The sequence below is a fragment of the Colossoma macropomum genome, unplaced genomic scaffold, assembly GCF_904425465.1.
Source record: "Colossoma macropomum unplaced genomic scaffold, Colossoma_macropomum, whole genome shotgun sequence".
Lineage (NCBI taxonomy): Eukaryota > Metazoa > Chordata > Actinopteri > Characiformes > Serrasalmidae > Colossoma > Colossoma macropomum.
In genome coordinates, this window is record NW_023494789.1 from 52715020 (window position 1) to 52739266 (window position 24247).

At 42.3% G+C, this 24247-nt stretch overlaps 1 protein-coding gene across 1 annotated transcript; it reads right to left on the reverse strand.

Annotated features, from left to right (window-relative positions):
• Positions 1 to 929: 929 nt before the first annotated feature.
• On the reverse strand, positions 930 to 22299 carry ahcy (adenosylhomocysteinase). Its single transcript, XM_036571624.1, has 10 exons — positions 22149 to 22299; positions 16894 to 17084; positions 14657 to 14732; positions 12648 to 12800; positions 12303 to 12415; positions 10931 to 11138; positions 10311 to 10398; positions 5334 to 5451; positions 2943 to 3137; positions 930 to 1612 (listed from the first exon to the last, which is right to left on the reverse strand). The coding sequence occupies exons 1-10, from the start codon at positions 22174 to 22176 to the stop codon at positions 1481 to 1483; spliced, it is 1302 nt and encodes a 433-aa protein (XP_036427517.1). The 5' UTR covers positions 22177 to 22299; the 3' UTR covers positions 930 to 1480.
• Between the last annotated feature and the right edge of the window lie 1948 nt (positions 22300 to 24247).

Sequence of the window (24247 nt, forward strand, 5' to 3'; positions counted from 1 at the left end):
GCAGATGCCACAGATGGTTCCCATTGTGCCGTGAGAGAGAGGAAAGAGCCTTAAGTTCCATCCTTAGGTGTCTCAGGGGATTTGTTTTGGCCCTTTTAATGGCCAAGAATGTCCGACTATTTACAGACTCGTCCTTTTCTCCATCAGCAGTACCAGGTCTCGCCCGTGCGCCTAAATAAACCGAATTACACCGTAAAGCGTCTCTGCGTTCACCTACACTGTAAACCAGCGATAAACACGTTACACTTAAAATGTAAAACTGATCATCTGGAATCTTCATAACTAAATTCCACTGATTTTTCAAATTTCCCCCATAATTCAGTGTGTGAGATGTAATCAGAGAGATTCAGAGCGGTTTGGTGTGAAATGGTTCAGATGTCTTTACAGTGGTGGTGATAGGAACCAGGGGTCGCCATGACTACAACACAAATATAGACATTTTATTTACTATCCAGAACCACCAGTGAACCTACACGAGTCTTCTGAGTTTATATGGAATGTTGATGATGGAAAACAGTGGAACATCTGAAATAATACGTTTTCTTTGGGGACTATTTTGCCTCACAGCGCCCTGCATGTATCCCTCCACCATGAATAGATTGGTTAGAATACATTTCAAGCATTTTAAACTTTATCACAAAACTATCATAAAACAGTGTCTCAGTCATCAGGCAGTGAATTCATAACCATTTCATGTAGGAACTTTCTGTGAGGGAGCTTTTAGAGGTGGACGTCTGGTTCCTATCACCACCAAACCACTCTGAACCAGTCTGATCACATCTTAACCACTTAATTATGCAGAATTTTGATAGTTTGATTATTTCTTCTGCGTTAATCCAATAAAGGACCCTTCTAGATAATTCAAATATTAAAATTGGGTATTAAAGTCACAAATCTCACTATTAAAAATAAAGAGAAATACAACAAAACACAGTTGAAGTACAGTGTGTTCTTTATTTTGCTGTAAAAAGGTTTTACTGAAACACATCATACAGTATTTCATACTGAAACTTTCTGAGCCCCTCCCCCCCTTCAGAATCACAAAATTATGGCTGGCAATCAAAAACCTGGAGTCACCAGTAACTCGTTTTCAGAAGAATTCTTTTACAGTGTTTACAGAAAGGTTTCTGTTCCACACAAAACAGTGAAATTACTTCCTGAATAAGGCATTAAGACTCAATACTGAATCCACTGTAGTGGGGAGCAAAGACCCCCCCACCCCAATGGGCTCAAATAACACTAATAAAGGCAGAACCTTGATGTAGATTCAACAAAACTATGAGCTGAAGCAGGAAATGCTAGTGATAGACTGACCAGAGTTCAGTGGAGTTTAGTTTCTACGGTGAAGATGAGGGAGCATGTTTACAGAAGTCTAACCATTAGATCTGAACGCAGGCAGAGGGGCGTCTCACACCTGAGCAGTCACTACCTGTCCACATACTTTGGCTGACCGCAGAAGCTGACCGCTGGCAGGAGCTCCTCAGTAGCGATAGTGGTCGGGTTTGAAGGGTCCGTCGCGGGGCAGGCCCAGGTATTTGGCTTGACTGTCTGTTAGCTTCGTCAGTTTGACACCCAGTTTGTCCAGGTGGGCAGCAGCTACTTCTTCATCCAGCTACAGTTATCAGAACATCAAAAGAGAGGGGGGGTTAAAACTGCACACACATCCAGTCAGGTTCAGTAATACTCATACACCAACATTTACTGTCACATATTTATGCACAGTCACACACCGGAACACAGGAAGTGGGGGGGCTGAGGGGCTGCAGCTAAACTTGAACTTTAAGTTTGTCTTGAACTACAACAGCCAAGAACCATGTTGGGTAATAACTTCATTTACAGGCACACAAAAGTCCTTATTTCGTGTAAGAAACTGGACCAAACCAAGAAAATGACTGCAGAAAATACGAGTCCATTATCAGTGTATAGCATAGCATAGCATAGCATAGCATAGCACAGCACAGCACAGTGTAGTATAGCATAGCACAGCCAGAGACATTATAAAGGAGGAGGAGACGGTCACTGGCTGAAATATGAGTGGGGCTCTTAACGCTCAACATGGCGTCTGTTTGTGGAGAAAGTCCCGCTCTTCAGTAAAACGAGCCAATCAGCTCGCTGGTTACGCGGCGAGCAGGGAAAGCCCAACTCATTGTGAGGATCTGCACAAACGCAGCAGCCAAAACAAACAGAAAAGTCATGTCTTTTGTGAGTTACTGAGCAAAACGCTATAAACTGTTTATGAGGTTTTTGTTTGATTGTCTCTGCGATTCCAGATGTTTTTTTAATGATAATCTGACGTGTGTAGGGCAGGGGGTTCTCCAGGACTAGGGCTGGGAACCTGTGCTCTAGACCAGTGATCTCCAACTCTGCTCCTTGAGACAGACCTTCCTGCAGTTTCACCTCCAACACAAATTTAACATTCCTCCTTCAGCTGATCAAAGATGTCTGAAGTACGTCTGAGTAGATGGATCAGGTGGGTCTACAGGGTTGGAGCTGAAGCAGGAAGGCAGATCTCCAGGAGCAGCGTTAGTGTCCACTGTCCACTCAGTCTGGACAGATGGAGGAATCAGACTTGGGCAGTAATGACTCAGTGGAGCCTGTCTGAACAGTGCAGGCTGGTGGTGCCGTGTGATGGTGAAGTGAAGGTTCTGCTGGCATATTAGAGCCTGAAGAACCTCCAAACCTCACAGTGTACCTGACCACACATCTCCCTTCACGGCTGCTGTCTATACACACTCAGATGAACACAGCCAGGATGCTGCTGTATGATGTTATATCTTCACTGAATGGATTCAGTTTGCATTACTGAACGCTGCCTGGTCTCAACACTACTGAGGACGTTCGGGATGCAGATGTTCAGCAACTGCACAGTGATTTTCATACAGCACAATATTCCTACACAACACAGTCGACACACTGCAGAACCAACTCGGTGTGAAAATTACCTTCTTTGGCAGGAAGTACACGCCCACTGGGTATTTGCTAGTGTTGGTCCAGAGCTCGATCTGAGCGAGGACCTGATTGGTGAAGGAGTTGCTCATGACGAAGCTGGGGTGACCCATGGCACAACCCAGGTTCACAAGACGCCCCTCGGCCAGAACGATCACATGACGTCCGTTCTTCATACGGTAACGGTCAACCTGGTGGGGAGAAGAACAAAGTTCTGAAAAGAGTCAAGTCAAGTCAAATTTATTTGTATAGCACTTTTTACAACTGATGTCACAAAGCAGCTTCACAGAAATCCATTAAGGACAAAGTTTTAACATGAACTGTAAATCCTCCAAGTGGGCAAGCCAGGAAAAACTCCCTCAGAGCTGAGGAAGAAACCTTGGGAGGAACCAAGGCTCACATGGGGGGACCCATCCTCCTCTGGTCAAACTACCTACAAAATTATTATACTACTAATATTAATAGTAGTAGTAGTAGTAATAGTTAGGAGTCCACTTCAGTGTAGGGTGGGCAGCTAGTCCAAGGCAGGTGGCGGTAGCTGGGCAAAAGACCACAAACAGAGAAGATGATCTCATTCAGTGCCAAATAATCTGATTGCTAGAAGCTTTCACATTTGAAGGGGAATTCCACCAAGTTTTCAAAATTGTCTGCATAACTACAAGGTTAAGAACATCACTGAGAGCGCTTTGGTGTGAAATGCTTCGTTCCAAGTCAGAATTCACAGCTGTTCAAATTTTTGCAAGTAACAGAATTTAATGGAACTACATTTTTCCAAGTAACTGTAGAGATACGAGGTTTTTGCATGACTGATGATTTAACCTCTAACTTAAAGGTTTGTGCAACAGTTAACTCTTTTTAGTTGTCCAGTACACAGTGTGCCTGTGATTTTAAACCTGTTTCTGGATAAACTGTAAAAGGTTTTGCTCATGTTGTTGGTTTTATCCATAGTGTTGCCTAATAACTTTAAAAGCTCTCCAGCTGTTTCAGCATGACTGTACAGTGTGACAGTGCTGTCATACATGCTGGGAGATATTAATCCTGTACAAATATATAAAACCCAGATGGAACTCTGTAGCTTTCATAAATCCACTCAGTTATTCTGTCACCTCCTAGTGTTCATGGTAAGTCAATTACGTAACGCCTTAACTATTCTCACTGCCGTCATGTCCTGATTGAGTCCATAACGTAGCACAAACACTTTAGAACGGATCAACACGTCTGTAAAATAGAGGTCTGCGCTCATGCAGGACTCACGGGACCCTCCACAATATCTCACAGTGTGGACTAATTTTCAGTGCTGTGTGCTGAGCGGGCGGGTGACCAGCCCCCTGCAGGCGGGAGAGGGACAAAACACATATGAAGAGAAATCCCACAAATTAATGAACAGCCTAAATAAAGTAGAACGATCAGTAAATCATATATAAACAATATAAAATGATAACAGTAAAACAGTTAAAATGAATGAAGTCTCTAAAGAGCTGTAAAGCAGCCGATCAACAACACGCAGATTCTCTGAGATCACAGAGACGGAGCCCTCAGTCTGACGGCCACAGCTGCCCAGCAAAACACCAAAATAACTGCTCTGTGGTTTAATTCCTGCTCTGTGTTTAAATGGTGAATAAACAGCGTTTGGTGAAGTTATTCACTGTGAGCCTGATGACCATGACTGACCTGTTATTTCAGCAGAAAATCATGTGTTTGTGAACAGACAGTGCCAGATACTGGAGTCAGTTCACATTGACGGAGCTAAGCAGGACATATGATTCCGATTTTCTGCAGGAATGGGATGAAATCTAGCGAAAGCAGGACTGAAAACCGTCCCCTGCAGACCTCCACTGTAAACGATAGGCCTTAAAATACTACATGAATAAATGTTACCAGATATAAAGCCAACAATGATCTGGGGTTTTACAGTTTGCCTGCTGGAAAAATGCCAGCTCTAATACAGAGGCCAAGGCGCCCCCTACTGTTCTGCTGAACCTACTGTCTTTAGCCTGCATCCCTTTTTAGAATGACCTGATTACAGACAAACTCACACATTAAACAACACTGAGCTTTATCTTTAGGTCATAAATGTCCTGTTTTAAAATCTCCAGCAGCACCCACACGCAAAACCCCGCGAGTGTGGGTTTCATCTCTTTTAATGACGCACAACAAAACTACTTGACTGCTAATTCCGGCCCCTTATGGGGAATATATGAATTTTGTATAACTGAAAAAATAAACCTAAATGCTAAATTATGTTCTTATTTTATTGCTATAACTTGCTCCTTTCTACCTGCTCAAAAAGTTCACGTACAGTCGTGAACACGAGCAACAAACCGCATACGTGCAAGTGACGAATAAAGATCACAGCTACTCTTCGGACGCTGATGTTTGTTGGGTACCTGAGGTTTAACGTTGATCCTCTCAGCAGCGTTTTCATTCAACCACTTCATGTCAATCTCACAGTCGAAATGGCCGATGTTGCAAACGATGGAGTCGTCCTTCATCTGCTCAAAGTGACTGTGGGGTTATAGAGAGAAAGGTCAGAGAAAGATCACACTCATCATTATAAAGGGCATCAAACCGGATCTCAAAAAACTGGAACATTCTCAACTGTGAGCAGTTTCAGAACATTTTGTAGCCCCAATTTATTTTGATATTCTGTAATAGAACAGCCAACAGTTCAGTTATTACACAGTTATTATGTGAGCTAATCACAATAATCTTCCACAGATATACTGTTTTAGTATTCTCCACTGGGTTCAGGTGAATGTAAGGAAAAGAAAGCATATCACATTATGGGTCTTGCAAAAACAACAAAAATGTGCTATAATACCTTTAAAAATCAGGGCTGAGCAACGTTTGTTTATTTGAGCTTCAGCGGTTTTTCAACTGGGAGCTGCCAAGTATCGACAACTATGAAGCGAGATAGCAAAAGAGCAACCTGGACACTTTAGGCTCGACCTTTAACCCCTTAAATGTCCAGGAAAAACCGGCCACCCCAGAGTTTTATTACACACTTCTATAATCTAAACACAGCTCAGTCAGTTTGCACTGAAGTCCCTGTAGTTACTGAATAATCAGCCTCAGTGTGTAATAAGACAGGATTTTAAGGGATTAACAGGTGAACAAAAAAAAGGCAATTAAATTATTTACACAGCAATTAATCATCAGCTCAAATGTCATGATCGTAACAGGCTTAACTGTAGATCATCTATAACAGCGGCACATGTTAATAAACCAGAGAAACTCAGCTGATCAACAATTTTAGAGTTCGGAGTAGAGGATCAGAATCAGGGCTGGGTTTAGGATCAGGGTGAGGTTTCAGGTTTAGGTTTACATCAGAGAAAATACATTTTATAGATTTACCACTGAATCTACGAGCTAAACATCTACAGCGGACCATCCGAGTAACTATTACCAGTTTTTTTTTTAATGGTTCCAGGCTGTAATTTCTGACTGACCTCCTTAAAATGAGCCCCTTCAGTTCAGAGAGCTTCCAAAAAAGGCTCGAGTCTACAGTTCTGCCATCTGTAGATAATATCAACCAGCAGTTCTGTTCCACCAGCTGCTCATCTCCACCATTCATCACTGAACGCTCACACACGCTCACACACACACGCTCACACACACACACGCTCACACACACACACACGCTCACACGCTCACACACACACACACGCACACACGCTCACGCTCACACACACACACACGCTCACACACACACGCACACACACACACACACACACACACACGCTCACACACACACGCACACACACGCTCACACACACACACGCACACACACACACGCACACACGCTCACACACACACACGCTCACACACGCTCACACACACACACGCACACACACGCTCACACACACACACACGCTCACACACACACACGCACACACACACACACGCACGCTCACACGCACACACACGCTCACACACACACACGCTCACACACACACACACGCTCACACGCACACACGCTCACACACACACACGCACACACGCTCACACGCACACACGCTCACACACACACACGCTCACACACACACACACGCTCACACACACACGCTCACACACGCTCACACGCTCACACACACACACGCTCACGCTCACACACGCTCACACACACGCTCACGCTCACACACACACACACGCTCACACATACACGCTCACACACACACACACGCTCACACACACACACACGCTCACACACACACACACGCTCACACGCTCACACACACACACGCTCACGCTCACACACGCTCACGCTCACACACACACACGCTCACACGCACACACGCTCACACGCACACACGCTCACACGCTCACACGCACACACGCTCACACGCACACACACACGCTGGTGGTGTTATACTAGTGAGGACCTTCATTGACTCTGTATTAGTGCAGTAATACGACACCTACACCACACAGAGGAGCGCTGGACAGCACCTGCATAACTTACGGAGTATTTACTCACTGAGGAAGGCGGGCGCCAAAAAAGGGCCTCTGCTTCTATTCCTGAGTTTAATAAACGCCCTGTAAACGTTCTCTTTTTTGGGGGTGGGGTTAGCTCTGTTTAGGCTCATTTTTCTCAGGAGGGCTGTCTGTTTATTTGCCATTTATACCTAAACAGTGTCTGAACACCAGCCCAACAATTAACCTCAGGAAACAAGAGCTAATCTTTCTACTCTTTAGTTAATCCAATAAATGTTGCTTTTGTAGTGAAAACAGTGTTTCCTTCTGAGAACCTGATAAACTGACATGTGCATCATGGGGACACTGGGTCCTCACAAAGTGCTAAAGACAAACACACACACACACACACACACACACACACACACACACACACACAACTGGATCTTGCGCTCTAACCTGAAACTCCAGACCCCCCCCCGCCGCTGCTCATAACTCTTCACACCCTGATGAATGTGATCGGCGTCTCTGATTCGCTGGCCATGAATTCAGTTTAATGGCTTTTTCTGAATCCAGTAACACGTTCAGGTCACATTACGAGTCCAGCGTAACGTCCTCTCTTCATCTGACCCGTTATTTATATTTCCGTCTGTCACAGAAACTCGGACGCGGCAGTAAGAGGGAAGTTCAGGCTATAGTCTCATTTGAGCAGGACGTTCGAACAGAAGCTGGAGCTCCGTCAGTAATTCACACAGCAGGACGGGCATCTGCACACGTGCACCTTCACTTATCAGGCCCACCGACACCACACAGCCCGCAGCTCAGCGGGGTCCAAAACTCACCACCACTGAAAAGGGTTCTTTTCTCCATTTTTTTCTAACACAAATTAGAACTGGACAATATGTGATTCATCTTTATCGTGATACACTTTACAGTGATTAACAACATGCGTCTGTATTATTGTTGGTACTGACAGAATTTACCAGCTGCCTGTTTTGTTAATGAAAGAACACAATTAGCCCTGTTTCACTGGATGTAGTGCAGAGTGTGAAACATCTCATTTAATCATTAAGCCCAATTTCTTTTAATGGTTTTTATGGCAGTTGTGTGGTGTGTCGCCCTGCTTTAATGACTGTGTGTAGCTGCTCATGTTTGTGACAACTTTTTGTGTCTAATTTCTGTTTTGTTGTTGACGTCTGTTCTGCTCTGTGATTGGTCACATCTCTGACTTTAGAGCTTCAGCGTTTTATTTTAGACCAGAAGAATAAAAAAAAGAAGAATAAAGTCTGACAGTCTTCATTTTCTGTACTGATAGATGCTGAAGTTCCCCTGCAGTTCTATTAGTTACTCAGCAGTTTTTTGACTTGATACTTTTTCACTGTTTACTAAAGTTGTGTTTTGGGACAGTTTGTTTACTTTTACTTCAGTTATTATTTTACCCAAGTATTAATACTTTTGAGTGTGTTTTTAGGCTACTTTTCACACAAACCTAGAAACACTGCAGAACCGTGAATATAAGCTCTGTGTTTTAGTCATAAACGTTTTTTTTTCCAAGTGCCCAGCTATTCATCTAAATTTGTATTACTTCATATTTTCTTTTTATATTTTATTGTTTTTGCATTTGATTTGCACTGTTTGTGTTTCTACCATCACATTTGCTCCTGTCTGTTTATTAATGCTTTGATTTGTACAGAGCTGTGTTCAGCTTTGACTGTTTTTAAACGTGCTCTAGAAATAAACTTGACTCCCACTTTCTGTTGTTTATTTCCAGGTTTAACTAAAACCTTATGAGGACCGTCTGTAAGTGGACGCTCAGGAGTTTCAGCCACACTCATTACTAACAGGTGTGTAAAATTAAACACACAGCTGTGTAGAGTCTCACAGACAAACACTGACCGTAGAATGGGTCGCACTGCGGCGCCACCTTAAGTCTCTATGCTAGGCTAATAGCCAACGCTAACTCCAGGAGAGAAGCTTTCTGTTCCTCTCTTTTCCTCTTTAACTCATTACAGGCTAAAGTCGCTCCTTCTGCAACAAACTGGACTAACTGGCCCACAGGTCACTGCACAGGAGAGGGAGTCAGAGTGTTCTGACCTGTCTGTTGAGTTGATGTTATCTGTGCTTATTTGTGGCAGAACAGTGTAACGGTACTCACAGCTGAGGAAGAACCCAGAATCTCTCAGTATTAAGTCTATGTATGTTCCATCGGTCTAAAGGCCTTTTCACCCCAAAACAAATCCTATTTTTACGTCACACCAAGTCTCACACTATTTTTATCTAAACACTTTTTTTCACGTTTGTGAAAACGCAGGAGGAAGAAATGATTCCATGAGTAGCAGCGATGATTAACTCATGGTTTTTCCTTTCAGCTCTGCAACTAAGCGACACACAGCGAGTACACAGCGTTCTACAGCAGAACACAGGGAGCTCCACCACCTCACGCAGGAGCGGAAGCTGCATAACAAGCGGTTCTGCAGGTGTTTGTGTGTCGGTGGAGGAATTTGAGGCTCTGCTTGCTGCTCCTCTCATTAAAAAGGAGTAAATGAACTACAAGAAGCCCTTTGAGTCTCTTCTCTTTCTGATCAATGAGTCGCGGAGCTTTAACAGTGTTTAATATCATCATTTACAGAAAAACAGTATTTAGGCCCCATTTCTTATTTTTACCCCTTGTTTTCGAGTGTTGCCCCTTGGAACTGAGTTACAGGGTAGTGGTTAAATCTTCCTCTGAAATGGGACCCTCAAATAAAAAGAGCATCACTTCATTAACAGCTACCAGCGCTGCTCTGTAGGTGACCCTGCCAGTCTGCAGTGACAGCAGAGGAGGGTAAAGTTCAGCTCCTCACTGCTGTGTGTGTTAGCTTTAGAAACTTGACATTCATTTTGCATTGAGCTCTTAGGTTCATGAGTTTGTCTGTGTGTTTGTGCTGCTGACTCGGAACAGAGAAACACACCTGCCCAGAATGATGTCCTCACAGCCGGTGGTCGTCACAAAGATGTTTCCCTCCTTGCAGGCCTCATCCATTGTGGTCACCTCATAGCCTGTACAGTTAATTAGCAGAGAGAGGGGAAAAGTTGAATTAAAATTCACCACCACTCGATATCAGCCTGCGCAGAGTAAAGAAACTAGCAGTGCTCCAATGCTGATGTCTTCTACATAAACACTTATAAAATGTAGAAACTGGGAGTAAAGCCTGGAATATCGTTACAGAGAAATATAACCTGTGTGAGATACAGATTCAGTGCCCTGGTGGTGAATTATGAAAACGCCACTTTGACAAAACTGTTTTTAATATGAAAAGTGTGCAGGCACAGCTTTGGAAATCACTTGCAGTGTGATGTTTCTCCAGCAGGGAGCGCCGTTAGCCCGCAAAAGAAAGCAGCTCAAGAACGCAGGTGTTTACAGTAACATTTATTATAATGACGGGTGAAGCAGATCTGAAAGACGCTGGTTACTCAGTATTATATTATTCAGTATGTGTTTTATATTTGGGGGTGGCAGGAGGTTTAACAGCGTACAGGACAGCAGTAAACAAACACACACAGTAAACAACAAAGCGAGGACAGCGCTCACCTTCCATCGCCGCCTGCAGGGCATTGATGGGGTCGATCTCCGTGACGATGACTCTGGCACCGAACCCTCTGAGAGCCTGAACGCAGCCCTTCCCGACGTCACCGTATCCGGCCACCACGGCCACCTTCCCGGCAATCATCACGTCCGTCGCCCTCTTAATGCCGTCGATCAGAGACTCGCGGCAGCCGTACAGGTTATCAAACTTACTCTGCAGAGAGAAAAAGAGGAAACAAACACCATCAGTTTAAACTGTCCGGCTGATACGGAGCGTTTCTGCATTCAGAGCACAGAGATCGACACCTCTGCACTGCTTCTGTTTCCTGGTTAGATCAGGTTTAACATCCCAAACAGGACGTTTTAATGATTTATTCTCAAACTCATCACTGCTTCTGACTCTGTCGGTCAGCATCGATCCAGGAGCTCGTTCTACAGTAGATCCACCTCACTGACCGTACACGGATCATTCTGCATGAGCTGAACACGTTTAGGAAATTTATATGAACCTGTACCTTAATTATGGTTATTTATTAAAACTGATGATTGAACATTCTAAAAACAACCATAACTACCCAATCTTACCAAATGTTTCAGTAGCGTCTGTTTCAGTAGCGTCTGTTTCAGCTCATTCTGAGCTCAGAAACTCAGCCAGTACAGACCAGCAAACACAACTCTGAACAGCTGTTCACATAGAAAATCATCATATTTTACATTAAAACACTAAAAAGTGCTGAACTGCAGAAAATATGACGGTTCTTAATGTTCCACACTGATTTTCAGACTTTGGGACTCATTTACTTCAAAACAATGGGATCTAACTGCTCACCATGTGGCCATGAGGGACAGGGATGCAGCCTCACTTCCTGCTCTGAAGCTCATTAACATATATAACCCAGAGCAGAGGTTGGAAAATGATCATGTAGAAATGAACTGTTTCTGGCACATAAACCAACTGAAACACTGTGTGTAGCTCAAAATAAAAGAAAATAAAACATATATGGGCTCCTAAACGAACACGTTCCAGATCAATACTGAGGAAGTCTTACACTGAACTGGACATGAAAACTGGACCCGACCTAAAGATCTAAAAGTCTGAGCACCATCCGATCAAATCTCTGCAGCACTAATATAAGACAGGTCTGTTGTGAATGAGACGTTTGGGTGTAAAGAACCATTTTAGAGTTTAAAGAACCTCCACACAATGTTAAGGTTCTAAGAAGAACCCTGAAACTGGCACAGAACCCATGCATGTTCCAAACATGTAGGAGAGATTATTGTGAGTTTGGAACCGTTGAGATGAGCGAGAACTAAATTATGACAAATCCAGACGTAGATTAACATCTAATCTGATTAGTCTGATAAGATTTGCAGGTACCTTCGTAACAGAGTCGTTCACGTTGATGGCAGGAATCTTGAGTTCACCCTTCTTCAGCATCTTGTAGAGGTTGTGAACACCAGTGGTGGTCTCCTCAGAGAGACCCTTGATTCCTGAAAAAAGGAGAAGAAAAAGTTTGACAAAAAAAAGTGGTGTAATGCTGCCACCTAGTGGTGATAAGAAGGAACAGCCCCAAAACAGTTTCTGCAATTAAGTTAACTTAAACCATAAACCACACAGCGTGCAGAGCAGATCAGTGTGAAGCTTCAGCAGCTCCGGAATCTGAGCTTTAAGGAAATAAAGTATTTACAACCTATAATATTAAATAACAGATTAAAACCTCACCAGCCAGCAGTTTGGGGTGTTTCTGGTGCACCAGGTTGGTCAGATCTCCTCCATCGTCCAGGATCATGTTGAGGGGCTGACCGTCCTTGAAGTAGAGGGTCTGCTCGATGCACCACACGTACTCCTCATCCGTCTCGCCTTTCCATGCGTACACTGAACACGGTAAATAAGAACCAGGGTCGTATTACAGAACCGTCCTCTCTTTTACTCTCGACAGGTCGAGATTCACAGATTTATACTACAAAAGCAAATGTTTTGTGCATCTTGATATCCTGATGTTACATTTCTCCCATATCGCCCAGCTTTAAGTTCAGTACGTTCAGCTCACATTTACCAGCTGCTTTCATATCCAGATGTGTTTACTCTGTGAGCTGACTAACATTTTACCTTACTGGACTCTGACCGTCTCTGGACGGTGTGTTTTAATGCAGTTCCTCACTCTCCTGTGTGGATTTGGCGCCAACTTGTGGATCAAGACAGAAGTGCGTTTTGGTGATCTAGCAGTCCAACAGGCTTCACACGCGTTAAAAACATTAGTTATTTAAAATGTATTACATTTAAAATATTTGAACCTCACAATATTGTGATATTATACTGTATTGATCAGCGTTCCTGAATACATTTATGACTAAATACTGCATATAATAATCAACAGTCAGCTTCAAATCTGATCCCAGATCTGACACTCGGAGACGCTTCAGATCAGGACGAGTTTAGAACAGCACTAAAAAGGAATGAGATATTTTACTGAACTGTGTCTTAATCTGGGAGGCCAGTTTCTTCAGCCTGGTGGTCCGGCGGGAGAGGAGAGGACCACGAGACTGACCTCCATGAACTTTAACTACCTGAGTGACAGTCTGTGTTACTTTGGGGGGTGTTAAGCTCCTTATGTGAGCTCTGAATAATGAACAGCCGGATTGTTTCAGCTCTCAGTGCTTCACTGCAGGAGTTACTGCTGTTTGGATGGTTTTTGGGGAAAGTGGGAAACACAATGTTCTGAGAAATAATAATACTACTACTACTACTAATAATACTAATAATAATAATACTACTACTACTAATAATAATAATAATAATAATAATAATAATAATAAGAGAAAGAACATTAATATGGATCAAAGTCTTTTATCTTTGTATCTTTTGTTTGTTTGTTTTTTTAAACTTGTAGGGATCAGAACCGGCAGATTTCTGCTAAAAACATGACACTGGCAACCAGCCAACTGATTATTGTGACTGTGTGAGATCTGGGCTGCAGGTAAATAAAGTGAGGCAGATAAGAACATTTGCATAATAATAATAATAATAATAATAATAATAATAATAATAATAATAAAGCACCTTCAGTCACACTGACTGTGTTTACATAGAGATTTTCTCCAATCTGACTGAATCTGAGACTGAGGTGTTTATACCTCACTCTACTCAACACTCTGATCTCTATTTACACTCACTACAACTAATCAGAACCTAAATTTCACACTTGTGTTGAGTATCACTCCGTGTAGATGTTACCACGACAACCAGCATCACGTGAGTCCAGTCACAGTGAGACGAGCAGCAGTGAGCAGTGCTTGTGTTTTAACTGCTTTAAAATGATGTCAGACTCAGGAAAACGTCCTTCACATGTCCTTATTAAAGCAGGCCGAGAGGAAGACGTCGTGTTCTGAGACACATAAGCTGGACGTCCGTCCCACCGCCGTCTTTTAAAGATCAGAGCATAAACTTCGTCTCCTCTGCAGACCAGTTTCTGCTCCGCCATGTTGAACGGTATAACGACGCGACGAACATGATCAGAACGGACTTAAACTTTCTGATAGGGAATGTAATCAGATACAGGCGTTTACACGGATATTATTCTTCTATTTAACGGATTATTTACAGGATTACCCACCTCGATCAGTTGGATGGGAACTGTGATCAGAATGGCCTCAATAAACTATTCTGACCACTGATAGTGTCCTGTCTTTATCTGTATCAGACACAGAGCTCAGCAGATACTGAGACGGTACCTGGAACGCCGGTCTTGGCGATGGCAGCTGCAGCGTGATCCTGCGTAGAGAAGATATTACAGCTCGACCACTGGACCTACAGAGAGAGAGAGACAGAGAGAGAGAGAGAAGAGAGAGAGAGAGAGAGAGAGAGAGAGAGAGAGAGAGAGAGAAAGAAAGAAAGAAAGAAAGAAAGAAAGAAAGAAAGAGAGAGAGAGAGAGAGAGAGAGAGAGAGAGAGAGAGAGAGAGACAGACAGACAGACATACAGTTATACAGTAATCCTTTAATCAGGTAAAGCTGTACCTGTTACTGTCTGACTGTTCTCACAATAATTAGTGAAATTCTCAGAATGTGTTTTTGTCTCACTCTCTGTCCCAGAGTGACCTGATCGACCTGATCAGCCCTGAGAGTGAACGCGGCTCCACCGAGGAAACACAGGGACAGACAGGGTGAGAGAGGAATGAAGGCTTTATCACAGCCTCCTGGGAGACACTGACCCTAAACCACTGATATCAGCACCGCAGCCGGGCTGAGCGGTTTGGGGAAAATATCTAAATGCAATTTTTCTGACTAATTTTGAATCTGCAATTTAAATTGTGATTACTTTCTATAAATTAATGTTCAGGTCTGTTTTTTGAGCAGTGAAACATGAATATCCACTTTTCTGGCTTGAGGCTCGACCCCTGAATGCACTGTGCTGGACTGACGGTATAGCAAAATATCTAACGCCGATTTTTCTGACCAGTATTGTGTTTCGATTTAAACTGCTATTCAATTTGAACCGTGATTTCTTTTTGTGTCTAAACAGACCAGCGTACACTTTTTCCAGTTTGAGGCTCAAACACTGAACACAGTCTACCAGCCTATCTCTGGTTGTGATGTCACTGTTTAGTTGCTTCTGACAGTCAAATTCATCTAAAAGCAGATCAGAAGCTCAAAACCTGCAACGTTTCCATGTTGACTTTAACAAAACTTTCACCTCTTACAATTAAAAAAATTCACTCTTACAAACTGTGATTTCGATAATTAACTGATTGATCTTTCAGCCGAAACTGCCAGCAAGTTGTGGTTGTGATGTCACAACACATGGAGGTTTGGTTGGATCTGATTGGTCTAACTCATCTACAGGCAGTTCACAAACTCTGTGTTTTACCTCACAAAGTTAACTTTCCCCACTTAAAGCCGAAAGGGGAAGTCCACCGATTTTTCTAAATTCCTGCATAATTAAGTGGTTGAGATGTAATCAGAGTCGTTCAGAGTGGTTTGGTGTGAAACGCTCTGTTCTAGATAAACTTACCGAGTCAGAACTGTTCACAGTGGTGGTGATAGGAACCAGACGTCCACCTCTAAAAGCTCCCTCACAGAAAGTTCCTACATGAAATGGTTATGAATTCACTGCCTGATGACTGAGACACTGTTTTATGATAGTTTTGAGAAGATTTTGGCCTTAAAATCCATTCATGGTGGAGGGATACATAATATCCAGGGCACTGTATGGCAAAATAGTCCACCGTACTCTGATAGGATGCGCTCACATGCATAATCCGCACCCACTCTATTCTGATAGGATGGGCTCATAGGCGAAATCCCCACCCCCTCTACTCTAAGGAGATGCACTCATGCATAAGCCACGCCCACTTTACTATAATAGGATGCTCTTATATGGATAATCCCCAGATATACTGATTCCAACGTCATTTCTTTTTTACATTTTTCGATACTGTTTTACACTTTAGACACACACAGGGCTGCGAGATACAATATCAGACTATATTTAAGTAGCATTAATAAAGCTTTTCAATTAAATTAAATAGGTTCGTTAAGTCTGGTTGGACCGTTTTGTTCTTAAAATGACACCAAAGGGAATCTTATACATTATTATAAACATTAATCAGAACATGAACATTTACAGAAAGAAACTTTATCTGTCAGTAAACATCACTCTGTAGTCACTCACTGCAGTTAACCGTCCGGTTCTGGATACTAACAAGGAAGAACACGGAACAGCGTTAAACTAAAAACAGACTGCTTGGAAACAGGAGCCCTGCAGTATATGATCAATATAATACTCGTTATCAAATATAATCTGAAATCTATCAGTAAACCTGATCAGCAGTATCACAGTGTGCTGATGTAGTGGACGGAGCGGAGCTACTGAGAGGCCACTAATCTGGTCAGAGAGCCGTCAGGGATTTGGGTTCCGTGTGGTTTAAATCTGGCTCAGCCCTAAAACCGTCTCTCGGGGTCTGTCCTCACCTCGGCTCCGAGCGCAGTGAGGGTCTCGATGAGCACGGCGGTCTGCAGTGTCATGTGCAGACAGCCTGCGATACGCGCTCCTTTCAGCGGCTTCGTCGGCCCGTACAGCTCGCGCATCTTCATCAGCCCCGGCATCTCGTTCTCCGCGATGTCGATCGCCTTCCGCCCCCATTCCGCCAGGCTGATATCAGCTGCAGGCAGACACACAGGCAAGCAGACAGACGGGCAGGCAGACAGACAACAATATATTATTATAAAGGTCAGATTAGTGATGACCAGCAGTTTATAAAATCAGTGCTTTTTGAAGACATTTTTTAAGAACTTCACAAATGAAAAATAACATTAATTCCAGCATAAAACCACAAACAAACTCAAACTCAGCAGATATTAATATCTTTATGCTTTATTCAAACAGCCACAGCGGAGTTACAGCTGCTCAGGCGAGAAGGGTCCGTCTGCAGACTGCAGGATGGGGGTGGAACGTGGAGAGCGGAACCGCTCTGGAGGAGACCGATCAGAACAGAGTGGGCAAGCTGACCAATCAGAGCACCCTGGGCTTATTGGGAGGCGGGGCTTAAAGGCACAGGAGCTCTAACAGAGTATTTCAGACAGAGAGTGAATAGAGGTGAACAGTATGAGGGAAATAGTTTGTTTATGGAACACTGAAGCTGTAAATCTGTTCTAGTAAAGCCAAAAACAAAATAATAAACACTGAGCAAAATATGTCCCCTTAACTGTTATTTATCGCTGCTTATATCATCACAAAATCAGACGACTTCACTGAACGTCATGTTTGTTCAGCCCCGATTTCCACAACCTTCACTCTTCTGGAAGAGCCGCTCTGAGACTCTGGATTCCGAAGATAACTGAGAACAAGATTCCGAGGATAACTGAGAACAACAACCTGAAGGACAAGTTCACAGAAGCTGTAGGTGAAGCTCCGTCTGATCCGCTCAGAGTGACTGACGAGCCGTTTCTGATGTTTTTAACAGACGCTCAGTATCGCGATTCAGCGAGAATAAACGATTAAGTCCTGTATCATCAGCATCTCCATCAACATGTTTACAGTCGTCTGATTCTGCTGCAAAGCAGCTGCTCAGCATTCAAACTATTCAGTTCTGATTTCTGACTTACTTTTAAATACATCTCAAAAACTCATTTGCTACTCTAAAATAAATCACATTTAACCTGTTTTTAAATTATAACTCTTCATAGAAGTGAATGTAAAAGTTTGAGTCATTTTAGAGCATTTATCACCATGACATCATCAGGATTGCAAAAGAGAAAAACAAACAACTATATATAGATAAGCGTTTTTGTCCTGACAGGAAGTTACACCTGTAATTGTAATCAGTCATGTGTTACTGAACAACATGTTTCTTTTTATTCTCAGCAGTACTGACGTACTACTAATAATTATTATTTAAATAGTGCTTTTCACACCAGTGGCAGCTCAAAGTGCTTTACAGACAGGTGATAAAACACTTCTACAAGAAATTATAAGTATTTATTTAGAATCAGAAGAAAATCAAACAGATCAAATTAGAAGATAAAAACCACGAGACGCAGAGTTTTACTGAAGCTCTGAGTTAAAGAGCTGCATTTTCAGATGTTTATTAAAAGTGAGCTCTGAGCTCGACTGTCTAATAAAAGCTGAACTGAGCTCCACAGTTTAGAAGCAGAATAACTGAAAGAGTCTCTCCACGTTTTCTGTCTTTATCGGTGTTTAATATTCATAAAATCACAGATAAACAGCAGCAGGAGCTCATCAGCGTAACGGATCCGAGACACCGTCATCTGCTCTACGCTGATGTTCTGCTCATGAATTATAATATACGTCACTTGACATGCAGACAGCTGTGCCGGGGTGAGGGGGGGGGTGGTCTTGTCTCTTAAAGGTCACTGGATCACATTTACAGAATGTACAACTGGAATTCTCCAGATGTAATTTAAAACCCACACGTCTAAGGACTCCTATCCAAATCTCAGCCCCTCCAACAACTGCCACATACATTATTACTAAAGGGGAACTCCACCAATTTTCCAAACAGAGAGGTTCAGAGTGGTTTGGTTTCTAAAGAAACGTACCGAGTCAGAACTGTTAACAGTGGTGGTGATAGGAACCAGACGTCCACCTCTAAAAGCTCCCTCACAGAAAGTTCCTACAGTAAATGGTTATGAATTCACTGCCTGATGACTGAGACACTGTTTTATGATAGTTTAGAGAACTTAAACTCCATTCATGGTGGAGGGATACATGCAGGGCGCTGTGAGGCAAAATAGTCCCCAAAGAAAAACTTATTATTTCAGATTTTCCACTATTTTCCATCATCAACATTCCATATAAACTCAGAAGACTCGTGTAGGTTCACTGGTGGTTCTGGATAGTAAATAAAATGTCTATATTTGTGTTGTAGTCATGGCGACCCCTGGTTCCTATCACCACCACTGTAAAGAGATCTGAGTCTCCACAATAAAAACCACCTGACTGGATTATCTTCATTTCATTATCAGAACTTTAGAACCGGCACATTGATCCAGTTCACACTCGCACTCCAGTGTGAACAGAACTGCACTGTGAACCTGGATTAGTGAGCAGAACTCAGTATAATTAAGTCAGCATAATTATAGCTTTAATGTAGTGCTGGGCAACATGACAATAAATATCGTCATGATAAATTATGTCACAGTATGCTTTTCTGATCATGTTGCATATGTTGTCAGATTTAGTGACAAATATTTTGATAGTATTTTTATGTAGGTTCTTTTTTCTGTTCTAGCTGATCAGATGTCTGACAAATAAATATCGTGTATCATGAAGTATCACAATATTATATTTTTGCCATATCGCCCACCTCTACAGTAATGACCGCTTATATTTCCTACCTTAAATCATCAGAGCACCACAAACTCAAAACATGCACGACTTTTACGCACTCGATGAAATCAGCTCAGCTGTGATCGCTCAGCTGATGACGTCACTACAGGAACACTGGAATCGAAGGAAACATCGACGAAACGCAACAAAAGAAAATCCTGAATCACAAGCCGATCAGACGCCATGGATTTACATCACAGTCACTGAAGCAGCTTTTTATCGTGTGAGAAATGCTAAAGTTCAGCTTTTCTATCAGCACTGATATGGTGAGTGAGTTAGCAGTCAGACAATGTGGGACCCCCGAACACCAGGGGGTCTTTCACACTGATTTTGGCTCGTATTCTGCAGGTCACGGTGGGGCAGTGATGTTTCACGTTTCTCCACTGTAGTGACTGATTTTCAGTCTGATACGAGCTCCTCTCCTTTACGCTGCTAATACATCTGAACTACCGACCTACTCAGGAATTCTAAAGAGGTGAACTTCCCCTTCCGTGCTCCTTAGTGCCCACTGAAGGTTCTGCTTCGTCACCTCTCTGCTAAGAACTGAACTCTGGACTCTCAATCTGACGGGTCAAAGTCCAACTAACTGAGTTACACATTTTCATATCAGCTACTGCGTGACGCAACTGCTCACTCTCAACAAAGACGGTTCTTTAAGGGTTCTTTAGTACAGACTATGGTTCTTTATAGAATGATGAACAATCTGCAGGATTAAATGGTTCTCTGCATGGAGAAGTGGTTCTCCAGATTGGAGAATGTGTTGTATATGGTTCAAAACAGAACCAAAAAGTGTTTTTCTTAAAGAACTCGAAGAACCTTTTTGGTGCTGAACCATTTCCAAAAAGGCTCTATATAAAACCATACCACAAGATGGTTCTTAAAGGGTTCTTTACTAAAGACACTAGTTCTACATAGAACTATCAACATCCAAAGAACCATTTGCATACTTACATGGTTCTCTGCATGGTAAAATGGTTCCTTAAATTGATGGAGAATGTGCTGTATATAATTCTATATAGCACCAAAAAGGGTTCTTCTACTGTTACAAGCTTGACATTGTAACTATAGCAGAACCCTTTAGGATGCTACGTAGAACTTCTCAAATATATATTCTTTACAGAACCATCTACAGCACATTCTCCATCAATCTGAAAAACCTTTTACGATGCAAAGAACCGTTTAATCATGCAAAGCGTTCTTTGAGTGTTCCTGGTTCTATAGTACTATACAGAACTATTTTCTTAAGTAAAGAACCCCCGACGAAACATCTGTTTTAAGAGTGTACTGTTAAGATGTCAAGCCTGTAGCAATAGCAGAACGCTTTTTTGGTGGTACACAGAACCATTCTAATATGATAGAACCGTACATATTTAAGATCATTAGTAAAGACAATGGTTCGACATAGAACCACGAATACTCAAATAACCATGTGCGTGCTTAAAGTGTTCTTTGCATGGTGAAATGGTCCTTCAGATTAATGGAAAGTGCTGTACATAGTTCTGAATAGAATTTTTTTTAAACTGGTTCTATACAGCCCAAAAAAGGGTTCTGCTATTGTTATGATGTCAAGCTTGTACCATTTTTGGTGCTATACAGAACCATACACAACACATTCTAAAAGAATCTGAAGAACCATGTCATCATGCAGAGAACCACTTAATCATGCATATGGTTATTTGAGTGTTCCTGGTTCTATACAGAACCTCTGTCTTTACTAAAGAACCTCTGAAGAACAAAAAATAAACAGAGAGAAACAGAGAACTGTGCTGAACAAACAACAGATTAGAAAAGTCATTCTGTTGAGCCACGTGCTTAATAATGCGTTTGAACCTGACAGCGAACTGGTACGCTGCATTATGGGAAATGTAGTTCGCCGATGCCTTACGCCGAATGCGCAAGAGGCGCAAAAAGACTACAACTCTCCACCATGGCTGTCTGAATGAAACCATGCTGTCTGAGAAGCGGCCGAGTCTTCAGCACGAATAATCTTGTGTGTTTGCATGTTTTGTACGCGCTTTAAAACAGCGGGCCGAGATTCAGTCCGAGGAGCTGCTCGATACCGCGAGCTAAATTTAATAATTCCCAATTTAGCGCAGAAAAACTCCACAACCAGCGACTTGAACATTTGTGCACATTAGCGGCCTCAAGCCTTGATTTAAGTGCGTCTGTGCTGTTCAAATTAGCTCAGAAGGCGCTTAAGTTCGCTTCCTATTCCAATTCGCCGTTCCACCTTAAATGGTACAGTTATTATAACGCCCGAGGCGCCACAATGTAACTGCAGCACCATTTAAGGTGGAACGGCGGATTCGAATAGGAAGCCAAGTTCAGCTTCGCAAAAATGAATGATCTGTGTTTACTGAACTTAATCACTACTGACCGACTTTGAAGGGCAGCTTCTCGGACATTTCCGGTTCTTGTTCGTGTCGCTGGTTCGGTTCGAAACGGACTGGATCCCGGCCCGGTTACGGACTTCAGCAGAGAGGGAAACAAGCAAGCCGGGAACTTCAATATAAGAAGGTACAACCGCCTGGATTTAATATTCATGAGATCCTGCTCCTGATGCCCCGCCCCTCGCTGCTCATTGGTGCGCGGGAGCCAATGAGCGTCAATCGCAGGCAGGGAAGGTGTTGGGCGCGTCACGAGTATCATAGCGTTTTATAAGAAACTGATTTCAGCAGAAACTCGAACTCCGTCAGAATCTTACCAAACCGAACAGGCCTCGAAGGACCACTCCACCGATTTTACAAAATTCAGTTCTTTATGTGCAGTGCTCTGAAAAGTTTTGTTTGTTAAATATCGTCTTAGACATCAGGCAGTGAATTCAACCCGAACCCGAACCATTTCATGTCTGTGATCGAGCTTTTAGAGGTGGACGTCTGGTTCCTGTCACCACCACCGTTAACAGTTCTGGCTCTAGAACAGAGCGTTTCACACCAAACTACTCTGAATGACTTAGACTTAAATTAGAGGAATTCCCCTTCAACAACAATAACAATAATAATAATAACAATAACAATAATGTGTGTGTATGTACCAGAGTTCTTTAGTAAAGGCAAGCATTCTATTTAGATCCATGAGTTCTATAAGGGTTCTGCTGTTGTTTGATGTCAAGCTTTTTGGTGCTATATAGTACACACTAAAGCGAGATGGTTCAGGGGGTCTTTAGTAAACACAATAGTTCTATGTAGAACTACCAACTTCTAAAGAACCGTTTGCATGCTTAAACAGTTCTCTGCAGGGTGAAATGGTTCTTCAGATTGATGGAGAATGTGCTGTATATGGTTCTTCTATTGGAATAATGTCAAGCTTGTAGCAATAGCAGAACCCTTTTTAGTGCTACATAGAACCATTTTAATAAGATAGAACCAAACTTAAAAAAGAAAATTGGTAGACAGTGGTTCTATATAGAACCATGAACGCTCAAAAAAACATGTACATGCTTAAAGGGTTCTTTGCATGGTGAAATGGTTCTTCAGATTGATGGAGGATGTTGTATATAGTTCTGTGTAGAACTTTTTTGAAACTGGTTCTGTACAGCACTGAAAAGGGTTCTGCTATTGTTATGATGTCAAGCTTGTATCCTTTTTGGTGCTATACAGAACCATACACAACACATTCTCTATTAATCTGAAGAACCATTTCACCCTGCAGAGAACCATTTAATCAGGCATATGGTTACTTGAATGTTTCTGGTTCTGTATAGAACCACTGTCTTTACTAAAGGACCCTTGAAGAACCCTGGAAGCATCAAAGAGATGTAATCAATATAAAGCTGATTAAGTTTAAACAAAAAGAAAAAAAAAGAAAGAAAGAAAGAAAGAAAGAAAAAACAGAATGTGCTGTACATGGTTCTGATTATCCAGACAATTTTGGAAAATTGGTGGAATTCTCTTTAATAATAATAATAATAATAATAATAATAATAATGTGTATGTTCCAGGTGTCCAGTCTGAGGTTAATCAACAGTTTAATTATGCAGACAATTTTTTTTAAAAAATCAGTGGAGTTTCCCTTGGTTTGGAAACTGTCAACCTGAACACAATCCTTGACCTCTGACCTGACCCTGTAGCTGATAACAGGCCTCTGTGGGTCAATATGACATTAGACCTGTGATAAACAAGGCCTAAACACGTCTGAGCTGGAACAGTTTGTTTATAAAGTGTTTATTAATGATAGAATAACGTCCACAGTGCAGGATGGTAATAGTATAAATCAGGGGTGTCCAAACTTTATCACAGAGGGCCAGATTGAAATAATACCTGAGGGCAGAAATATTACTCACAATTCAAAACACTAAGTTTTCAGATCATCAGTGCTCAGAATCAGAGCTGCTGTTTCCCATCACTGAGTTAGAGATGCTCGAGGCTTTAATTAACAGCAGATTAATCAGCATAATCAGCCGTTATTGATCCTCCTTAAAGGGTTAATATTCACTGTCCTGCTGAATCTGCTCTGATATGAAGTCGGTGCTGTGAG

Coding starts and splice junctions, on each gene's coding strand:
- ahcy (XM_036571624.1), bottom strand. CDS start 22,176: ATGTCCGAGAAGCTGCCCTTCAAAGTCG. Junction 12,801..14,656: donor CGCCAAGACCGGCGTTCCAG/GTACCGTCTCAG, acceptor TACCGTGTTCAG/TGTACGCATGGAAAGGCGAG. Junction 11,139..12,302: donor TGAACGACTCTGTTACGAAG/GTACCTGCAAAT, acceptor TTCTCTCTGCAG/AGTAAGTTTGATAACCTGTA.